This window comes from Miscanthus floridulus, chromosome 13 (genome assembly GCF_019320115.1).
Source record: "Miscanthus floridulus cultivar M001 chromosome 13, ASM1932011v1, whole genome shotgun sequence".
NCBI classification, from domain to species: Eukaryota; Viridiplantae; Streptophyta; class Magnoliopsida; order Poales; family Poaceae; genus Miscanthus; species Miscanthus floridulus.
In genome coordinates, this window is record NC_089592.1 from 3571033 (window position 1) to 3581236 (window position 10204).

General features: G+C 45.7%; 2 protein-coding genes across 4 annotated transcripts; both read right to left on the bottom strand.

The window, feature by feature from the left end:
* Positions 1 to 1770: 1770 nt before the first annotated feature.
* LOC136498972 (protein NCA1-like) lies at positions 1771 to 5835 on the bottom strand. 3 transcript variants are annotated; one of them, XM_066494667.1, is made up of 8 exons: positions 5478 to 5825; positions 4734 to 5096; positions 4435 to 4663; positions 4136 to 4281; positions 3262 to 3349; positions 3039 to 3185; positions 2290 to 2439; positions 1771 to 2200 (listed from the first exon to the last, which is right to left on the bottom strand). In XM_066494667.1, the coding sequence occupies exons 1-8, from the start codon at positions 5693 to 5695 to the stop codon at positions 2153 to 2155; spliced, it is 1389 nt and encodes a 462-aa protein (XP_066350764.1). In that variant the 5' UTR covers positions 5696 to 5825; the 3' UTR covers positions 1771 to 2152. The 3 variants fall into 3 exon arrangements, with proteins under 3 accessions (XP_066350764.1, XP_066350766.1, XP_066350765.1); XM_066494669.1 differs by lacking the exon at positions 1771 to 2200 and adding an exon at positions 2850 to 2941 and having other exon boundaries at positions 2296 to 2439; positions 5478 to 5835; XM_066494668.1 differs by lacking the exon at positions 1771 to 2200 and having other exon boundaries at positions 2297 to 2941; positions 5478 to 5835.
* Positions 5836 to 5874: 39 nt separating this feature from the next.
* LOC136498973 (putative methylesterase 14, chloroplastic) lies at positions 5875 to 9987 on the bottom strand. Its single transcript, XM_066494670.1, has 5 exons — positions 8879 to 9987; positions 7052 to 7291; positions 6815 to 6958; positions 6603 to 6737; positions 5875 to 6476 (listed from the first exon to the last, which is right to left on the bottom strand). The coding sequence occupies exons 1-5, from the start codon at positions 9176 to 9178 to the stop codon at positions 6123 to 6125; spliced, it is 1173 nt and encodes a 390-aa protein (XP_066350767.1). The 5' UTR covers positions 9179 to 9987; the 3' UTR covers positions 5875 to 6122.
* Between the last annotated feature and the right edge of the window lie 217 nt (positions 9988 to 10204).

The following is a 10204-nucleotide window of genomic DNA, read 5'->3' on the forward strand; positions in this document are numbered from 1 at the left end:
GCAATTCTAAGAATGAAAAGACAAGAAATGAATTGCTTAAATGTAAATGCTTAAAGTAAAGGGAGGAGAAGGAACGCGGCGATGTTTTGCCGAGGTATCGGAGAGTCGTCACTCCCCACTAGTCCTTGTTGGACCACCCACGCAAGGGTGTAGCTCCCCCTTGATCCGCACAAGGATAAGTGCTCTCTATGGGCTGATTCTTCGACACTCCGTCATGGTGAATCGCCCACAACCGCTCACAACTTGAGTTGGGTCATCCACAAGCTCCGCCGGATGATCACCAAATTCTCAATCACTACCAAGCCGTCTAGGTGATGGCGATCACCAAGAGCAACAAGCACAAACTCTCACTTGACCTCGACAAGCCTAATGAGAAGAGTGGATGCACACTTGCTACTCTCCTTACACTAATGAGGCCTTAATCTTGGATTCTCTGATCTCAATCACCTCACTAGACTCTTGCTCTCCTTTGCACTCTCAAGGGTGTTTCTCAGCTGAATAAATGGGCAAGAGTACCCTCTTGGACGAGTGGGGTAACTATTTATACCCCCTCATTCAAAACATAACGTTTGGGGGCTGAGTCTGCATTTTTCGGGGTGACCGGACGCGCCGGTCAGTTATACCCGCAAAGAGCCGTTACGCTCTGCCACACTGACCGGACACGTCCGGTCAAGAAAACCACTCTCTGGAACCTTACTGATGTTGACCGGACGGTGGCACCCAGAGTCCGGTCACTTCGTTGTTCAGTGTCCGGTCAGTTACCGGATCCTGACCAGCGTCCGGTCAGCAATGACCGGACGCATCCGGTCAAGAAATTTCCTCTCTGGAACCTCTCTGGAGTTGACCGGACGCAGGAACCCAGCGTCCGGTCACTTTTCACTCAACGTCCGGTCACAACCAGACGGCTCTGTTGATCAATTGAACTGACCGGACTCACCCTTCAGCATCCGGTCAGTCATTTAACCCTCCATTCACTTCTAACTCGAAATCATATGTGAATGAAGTTTGCTCCAATTGATCTTAGGGCTACTCCGGAGCTACCTAGTGATAGATTTGACAGGTGTGCACCACACCTAACCCACTAGACTCACCTAGGTAAAGCTACTAGTTCATACCCCCCTTAATAGTATGGCCAAAGGAAAAACAAAGTCCTAAATTATTCTAAGTGTCTTCAACACAAAACGATACTTAGAACTAGTCCATCCTTAACCTTGTCGTCCATCCTTTGAAAATCGAAACGATTTCTATCGTAGGGGCATGACAACTATGATTGTCCAATCAATTTCCATTATCATGATATAACTTAATTGTCTCTACAAAACACATGTTAGTCATAATAATCTCGTATTGTCATTAATCACCGAAATCCACCTATATGCTTTCATGACGCGCGGGGTCCGGACGGATGCAATAATTATCGTTTTCCTATATACTACATCAACGTGCGGGTTGTCGCCTGTCGTGGTCGGACCTACAGCAGGCTACGGGTCGTTACAGAGCTTGGTAGCCAGGAGAGGCCTCCAGACAGGCCCGTAGGCTGCAACCACACTACTTTTTTACTCCAATACGCAAAATTTACGTACCATTGCAATTAAGATTAAGATAGAAGAATTTGACCACAAATTATGCAGACACCAGAAATATATGGAAGCATCACGACACGAAGTCTTCCTGACTTTTGAGATTCATCAATGGCCCAGGCTTACCAGAAACGCAGCTAAAATATGCAGACACCTCTTGACATGTGATTCTGTGAATGCATCGCTCATATAAAGAAAACATCAGCCATGGTTCCGTTAATATTTCCCTCTTCTTGTCAATATACACAAGAGGGTTAGCATGACACTGTAAAGCCAGATGTAATACGAGTTTTTCCAGACTACCACACTACTAGATCATATTGGCAGCTATCTTATGCGCTGAGCTGAGCATACATATGGTACATTTACAGTGCTACACATTATGTGCCACGAAAAAAGTTTCTAAGTGGTGGTAAAACACACACCAATCATGCGCCATTTCTCGATCAACTCCTTCCATAGGTAACCAGAAAAGAGAATTGTGAAATTGAACACCTCTTCCATAAGTAAACATGAGAAGACATACGATGTGTATCAGTGTATGCATTCTTAGGATCGGAGAAGACCATGCCTTACTTATCTGCCAACTGGTTGTGCAGGAATTCGAGAACCGAGAGGCGCTGCAAAGGTACATAACGAAGGTTAGTCTGGAACAACAGATACAAGCATGTGGATGAGAATAGGAATAATGATGATCAAGAATAGCAACCCGTTGTTCAAGGCTAGCTTGTTCAGAATCCAGCTTCAGCTTCTCAAGACATTGAATTGCTTCCTCAAAACCCTCTACTGCGGTGCTTTCATTCCCAAGATTTCTATCCACATCCGCAACTTTGGCAAGAGAAGTTGCTAGATCAATGACCTATACCCAAGAAATGCAAATTAAAATACTATTACACTTAGCACACATACCTAGAAGCAAACTACGCCCACACCCTGGATCATGTGTCTGTTCTAAAGCAGCAGATTAGCTCTAATACAAACAGCTAAAATCAAGCTTGCCTATTCAAACCAAGGTATTCTAAAAAAAAAGTTTAAAGAACAGTATAATCATGTTTCCTGTAGAATTAAAAACGGGAAAGAAAAACTAGGGGCTCTTGGCAAGGCCAGGATTTGACCAAACATCTGTAGCGAAGCAGGATTATCATACTTTGATTGAAAATTATTTATTTAGGCCATAGGTTCAAGAAGAATACTGTACAAAAGCTTGCCACTACCGAATTACGTCTAATTACCATTTTCTCTAGAAGTACAGTAAAACTTCTATCTTGCCAATTATTCCAGATCGTTAGTTTGTTGCTCCCTTCTTTGCCCTTCCCTATCACATCACTTCCATTGTAGCATTGCACAGATGAACTAGATATCTATGTGACAAATTGTAGTGCAAGATAACAGAGTTCCTGTCCCATGTCACCGAACAGTTTACGTATACTATAACCCCCTGTCTCCCACACAACATACCTGGGAAGCCACTGCTGAGTTCTCTTTTACAGCACTTCTGCGAACATCCAATGAACGGGCATAATAGTTCCTTGCAGATTGGAGGTCACCATCATAGTAGCGAAGGTCACCAATTTTGTTTAGTGAAACAGAGAGAGAATGAACCAGCTGCAGATGAATGTAAAAGATAAATTAGAAGATAGTAATTTCGATGTTATTATGTTACACTAAAATTGAATACAACCTCAAGATCTTTTGTGGGGAGTTTCGAGAGTATCTCAGCACTTTCTTCATAGTATGTGATTGCTGAAGGAGCATCTCCCAAGGTCCGACTGAAATCACAGTACAATGGCAAGGATGCAGTGTTGAATGAATTCAGTGACTAACTGATTAACAAACTTAGCAAAATAAGATCCAAGTGTCAGAGCTGATTCTTTTGACAAATATTGAATAAAGTACCAAATATATATGGAGAATGAGGCATGCTATTACAATAGTGATCAGATTAAACATTCACTAATGACAAGTAACAAAATATAGTAACTAAAGAGATTCAGAGACAGAGATATTGTAGGTCCCGTGTGAGTTGAACAAGGTAGCTAGACATGCTGATCAGGATCATGCTAACTTGCTATTAGCCTACATCAGCCTGTAATTAGCACCAACATGATGCTTGGTATAGGGAACACTTTTTTTCATTTAATGAAATACCATCCAAGAAGAGCGGGCCTGGGGCAAGCGGTAGAGTCTTACCGCCTGTGACCGGAAGGTCCCGGGTTCGAGTCGCGGTCTCCTCGCATTGCACTGGCGAGGGTAAGGCTTGCCACTGACACCCTTCCCCAGACCCCGCACAGAGAGGGAGCTCTCTGCACTGGGTACGCGTTTTTAGTGAAATACCATCCAAATAGGTTGCAAGCAGCCGGTGGCTGACAAAACTATCAAGCTAGAACCCTACTAAAAACTCCTAATTCAATCAGTTCATCCGTCCACAATCCACACAACTAATTAATGCTGAAAATTGGATCATACCCACTGTGCTGTTCAAAAGTAGATAGTAAAAGTAACAGTGAGACTCTTCATTTCTTCAATGGAAAAGATTTCAGTTTGTTAAAACATACCAGCAGTCCCCAAGCATTCCTAATACAGCTCCAAGCTGTGAACATAGGTCTAGATTATCTTCTGAAGATTTCAACTCCTCCCTGATGTCGTCTGCACACATAGTGAGCCTTGATTTTGCACTTTCAATGTTCTGGGCGTGAAAAGCCTGGAGAAGCAAAAGTAAGGGCATTGTTGTAACAACATTATTATAGATAAATCCATGAATAATAGAGAACGATTAACTGCCCAAATTTTACAGGTTTCAGAATCTAAAGTTCAACCAACATAAGAGTCTAAAGCGGTTGACTTAATTACTGACCCTCATAGCTTGCTGCACCAGAAAAGCTCCTCTCTCCATCGAAACATCTTCATATATGACTTTGTCCTTGAAATCTGCTGCTTCCACATCCCCTGTAGCATGTGACCGTTTGATTCTGGCGTGGCCATCAATGAACCGATCAACAAGCGCTTGAAGCTCGGCATCAGGCTCAACCCCCTCTATATCGGCACCACACAGCGGGCAGTCCTTAAAGCGTGATATACATGCCCTGCCAATGGAAATCCAATAAGAACCTGAAGGAATCAAATATGAAGCGCATGCAGAAGCACGAGACACACTTGCAGAATTTATGGGCACACGGCTTGCATTTGCTGCTTTCATGGAGCAGCGCCTGGCAGACAATGCAGCTGAGCGGACCCAGCTTGAACGTGTTGGAGTCGTAGCCAAACGGGCACTTTGCCGGCACCATGCGAGGATCATCGGTGCCCTTTTCTTCACCGCCATCGGTACTTTCCTTGTGCTCACTACCATGACCCTTGCCGGTGACAGGGCACACACCAGTGATGCTCTTGTCAGATGTTGCTGCGGGGCATAACCCAGCGCTGCTCTTATCGGCGGCTTTCACAGGGCATACACCGACACCAGTGGTAGCTCCTGCAAAAGGGCAGCGCGAGCTCATGGTATTCGATCGTTTCCCTTCCCTGCAGAAAATGGGACAAGGAACATGAAGTTGCATATTTGGAACACAAAATTATCATATGACAGCGCAACTGAAATTCTATATGTGTGTATGTATGCGTTGGTAGAACATCGCTGTCGGCAAGCAAAGCATTGATCCGTTTGGTGATGGTTGGGTCGGTCAGTACCACAAAGGCATAGCAAGGCTACTACATGTAATGTTATGGAAGGAAATTGACAAAGCACGGCATGAAAACTCAAGGTGCAGTAAATTTGAAGTTGGCTACACTACAGAGTTGTTTGAGCATTGGAGCATATGTGTTCCAACTTCCAAGCTAACGTGATAAGTTTTGCTTCGATTTCAGCCAGATTCAACAAAATCGAAAGGGGGTTTGCCTACTCGCCTTCCTGTGCTCTGTATGATGCTCCACGAGGGCCTGGGACGGCGAGTTCGCGCGGCGGCCTGGGTGGAAGCGCGCCCAGTCCTCGGCGAGAGGTGAGGTCGCGCGGCCGGCGTGGGCGGCGGCGGCGGGATCGACGCGACCGCAAATTTGGGGCACAAGCAGAAGCAGAAAGAAAGAGAGGTGCGTGAGTGGTAGGGAAGGCCTGGATAAGATCGCATCCAACGGTGCCAGGAGTGCCACGTGGGATGATCCAGCGACCACACGCTGCGCCACACCACCAGGAAGAAGGAAAGAGGATTATCATCAACTTAACAATAATTGTTGGTGAATTAAGCATCACCACAAGTGCGCTATCTGTATTGACATTGCTCACTGTACAAGCAGCGCACACATCACAGACTTCAACTTCACATCTCATTCATTCATGCACAAGGTAAAGAAAGAAATGCAACTATCTGCTGACCACCTCTCATTCTCTATATGATCTGATCTGATCTGATCCAGAAGAAAGAAACAAACACTTCGACCTCCCTACATTATTATCCCACACAGCTGGTTTCAGTTAATCCCCAGACCTACCTCCCTCCCTTTTGCAACCTATGTGCTACTCTCTTTTTTTCATTCATGTACACTACATACATGCAGTCATGACTTCGCCGCCGCCGCCGCCACCGCCACGGAGGCAGTCTCCTCCGCGCTCGCATTGGCTGGGAGCAGCGCCGCGGGGGATTGGATATGCGCGATCTCCAGCAGGATCTTGTTCAGGGACTGTGGCTTTGAGAAGAAGGGGCAGTGGTCACCGCCCTTGATCTTGAAGATGCCGTCGGGAGGGTTCTCGCGGACCAGCTTCTCCTGGGCGTCTGGCGACAGCATGTGGTCGTCGAGCGTCTGGATGAAGTAGCGGCGGACAGTGCCGTAGTTCTCTGGGGTCAGGGAGAGCTTCTCCATGATTGGGGCTAGAGGGATAGGCCTCATGGACACCGCGGCTAGCGCCATATCCTGCATATTATGAAGCATGTGCAAACTTGTTAGCAAGTCAACTGGACATACATGCTGGCATGACAATGCTGGATACAATACATCTTTTAACAGGTTCCGGTTGCATAATGGTAGAACACAATGTACCTTAGAAGGCGTTTGGTTGAAATAGAGCCCCTTGATCTGCTGTTTATCGAACATAAGCCCAGTAGGAGGCTTGTCCTTTCCATTTCCATAAACTAAAAACTGTGATTCTTGCAAGAAACCATCTGCCGACCGGAGCTGTGAAATGCAGGTTAACGTGAGCTCCCATTGAATATGCACATGGAAATGTAAATATATAAAGAGAGATTTCATACTTCCTCCGAGAACACATCAAAGGGCCGCTGACCATCCTTCACCATCGTAGCAGTAAGAAACACCGCCTTTGAGATCTTTTTGGGGTACTGCTCCAACGCATATGACACACTTGCACCTCCGCAACTATGGCCGACTAAAATGACCTGCATTATCGTCGTTACAAACACAGTGCTCAGAGCTGAATTTGTTTCCTCCCAAAAAATAGATATACATAGAACAGCAGATTTAACAGCCACCTTATCATCTTCAGGAAGTTTATCAAGGTAATCAATCAATGGCTTGGAGTAATCTGCTAATGTAGCTATGCTGTTTGTATCAGTATGGTCTATGCCAGAACCTGTGAGATCTAAGGCAACAGAATCTAGACCAGCTTCCTCCAAGTGTGAGATGGTCTTGTACCAACACCAAGCACCAAATCCTTCTCCATGAACAAGGACAATTTTCTTTGTTTCCAAATTCTCCAGAACAATTGGGGCCTGAAAGTATATACCAGCAGCACCATTAAAAATCTTTTCTTCTAAGAAACCACAAGATAATGTTTGTATGAAAATGTTGACAAGGCTAAGGACAGAGAGATAAAACTACTCTTAGGTATTTACAGGTCGGGGCAACAATAACCGTAACTAGCACACAAGTCATAGATGAGACAAAGTTTTGGGTATGGGACCATGCTGTTAAAGCAGTTAGGTTACTGCTGAGGTGCTAGCGTTGTCTTGTAGCCCCAATGCCATATAAATTTCTCCATGAATAGACAACCATGTCTTGTACTTATGTATGACAACAGTTGCACACAAAGATACCTTTTGAACATATAGTGGCATAAGACAACGATATATAGGCTACTAAATAATCCCATAATCTTTAGAGAATTAGCAAGTGTATGAACATTTGAAGAAAAAAAAATCCCTGTTATGCTTTAGGTGAAAAGCATGCAGAGCATAAGAAAAGGCATGCCCAGCATACCAAGAGAACTGAATTAAAAAGAAACCAGAACTATCTTGGCTGGCACAGGGGAAAAGCAACTGCACCGTTATTGTGAACAAGATCAAGGTTCCCAACTGTAGCAAAGTATTAGGCATATACGCTTACAATGACATCTAAAGACTCAAGCTAGGTTATTTAGTTTTGAAGTATATATATATACTTGAACAGGGCATTTAGCACAGGAATACAGCACCAAGCCAGATGGAAACACAACTTCCTATCCAGTATGGTATAATTCCACACGTTGGCTGTGGCTTGTCGTAAACGATCGTAAATTTCTAGCCGGAACAGTATTTTTCTCTCACACAAACCAGCCAGCTGTACTTCTTCACGAACAAGCAACGATACGAACCAGCCAACCGAACAGGCTGCTTGAAGTTCTAACATGTTCCAGAACCGGGAACACCAAGTTGTTATCACTTAACTATTGGCAGAAAGTGACTATTCAAATACAACTCAACTTTACCTAACCAAGGAAGCTACAGAGAAATAATTGAAAATGTTTATATGGGAGACAAAAATAATTCAAAAGGTTAGGACAGTTTCCAAGTAAAAAAGAAGAAAAATCCTTCGGCAAACAAAAAAGCACAACACAGACAACTAGTTGAACTCACTACTCACCCAATCACATTAAGTCCAACACTAACAACCACATTATAAATCAATAGATCAACCAACCAATACATCCAGGCCAAAGTTGGGGTCAAGTCACAGTCCAAGCTACCCCGTAATAGTGACGTACTGATTTTAAGAGCAGAATGCTACTGAACAAACACCTCAATCATGAAAAATCTGTATGTAAAGTTGCTACCAGAACAATATCTAGGAACTGTCCAGCGCGAATTCTTACCCCTAACTATCTAAGCACATATTGCAAATGACCAAATACTACGGATTACAGAAGCTTGGCACAATTGACCATATACAGAAAATTATGGCAACACCAAAATGTACAATTCTAAGGTAACATTAATAACACTAAGATTGGATTTGGAGCGCAAGAACGCAGGGCAAGGTTGGAGGAAGCAAGCAAGTGAAATTGGAAGTGAAAAAAAAAGGGTAGGTAGTAGGAGCCTTACGGGCTTGGCATTCGTGACGGAGTCCGGCAGGTCGCCGCGGCGGCGGGAGCTGGTGGAGCCGGGGGCCATGCGCCGGGACAGGGAGGCCCCGGCGTCGATGCGGCGCGACATGGAGCCGCCGGCGTCGAGGTGCTGGTGGATGGCCATGGCCAGCGCCTGGCGGTGCAGGAGCTCCTCCTCCGCGGGCGTGAGCTTGGGCCCGCCGCGCGCCGACCGCGCGCTCCCCATCCGCTTGCTGCGCGACACCGCGGCCGCGGCCCGCTGCTCCTTGCGCGGCATGCACGCGAACACGTTGCCCATTGGGGAACGAAATCCGATACGGGGAAACGAGTGTGGGAAGCCGCAAAGCTGCCGCGCGAGATTCAGACAAGACAAGAACGGAGGACTGTGGACTGGGGAGCAAGCAAATCGCGGCAAAGGCGAGCGAGAGCAAAGAAACCAAGGGAAAAGGGAGGAATTTTCAAGCAGGAACTGTGAGCTCTGCTTCAAGAACACGCTTCTCTCTCCACTGTAAGCGGTGGACTCCTCCAGGCAAGGAGAAATCAAATCAGCGCGACTCGACACGAAATCCTCGGGGGTGAAAGAATTCAACCTTTGAACGGAACAAGTTGACCCCCGGGGAAATGGAAACTCCGACCAGGTCAAGAAACTCCGAGCGGCGAGATTGGGCTCCGGCGACGACGCATGGGTGACCAGAACAGAAACGCTATCCCTGGGTGGGCCGACCTAGCGAATGAATTTCTTCTCGCTGCAAGGGAGAGGCAGCAGAAGCACAGCACGGAGCAGATCTGAAAGAACAGGCGGAATTTATGAGTGGTCCTTGCACCTAAATCATCTCCACAGGAATCTCGCCGGAGCGATTTATTTCCCTCCCCTGCGCCGCACCTTCCGAACCGAGAAATTTTTTTGATGAAACTGAGGGGCCTGTTAAAAAGAGAAATCTTTGGCAGCCGATGCTAATCAAAAAGGGAAGGGAGTTCAACGCCAAAGCCGCCCGATTGATTGCAGGAAGCTTTTGGGCGGTTTCTAGGGATTGTCTCTTGCCGTCTTCTACTTTCTAGCGCGGACTATCGTCAAGACGCGCTAGCTGTACACCGCTATCCAGCCTTTGTTTGTTCTCTTCTGTAGAGAGAACAAAAAAGATGGTTTCTTTTATGCTGTTACGATTTTATTTTATTTTTTCCACACAAGTTCACTGATTGTCTTGTTTGGTCTGGCTTTTGACCACCACGCTGTCCTTGTCTTCTCCATCTTCTTCAGATAAAGGACCTGTTAGCTTAGAGGAATTCGGAAAGAATTTGGATGGTTTGAAGAAATGTTGAAGAA

Bases quoted from the DNA above. Each gene is read 5' to 3' on its own strand.
- LOC136498972 (XM_066494667.1), bottom strand. From the start codon at position 5,695: ATGCGATCTTATCCAGGCCTTCCCTACCACTCACGCACCTCTCTTTCT. The intron at 4,282-4,434 runs GTCAGTAATTAA...TTGCTTCTCCAG, and splicing joins TGGTGCAGCAAGCTATGAGG to GCTTTTCACGCCCAGAACAT. The intron at 2,201-2,289 runs GTTGCTATTCTT...GTACCTTTGCAG, and splicing joins AAGCTAGCCTTGAACAACGG to CGCCTCTCGGTTCTCGAATT.
- LOC136498973 (XM_066494670.1), bottom strand. From the start codon at position 9,178: ATGGGCAACGTGTTCGCGTGCATGCCGCGCAAGGAGCAGCGGGCCGCG. The intron at 6,959-7,051 runs GTGGCTGTTAAA...ACGATAATGCAG, and splicing joins AACTTCCTGAAGATGATAAG to GTCATTTTAGTCGGCCATAG. The intron at 6,477-6,602 runs GTACATTGTGTT...CATAATATGCAG, and splicing joins TCAACCAAACGCCTTCTAAG to GATATGGCGCTAGCCGCGGT.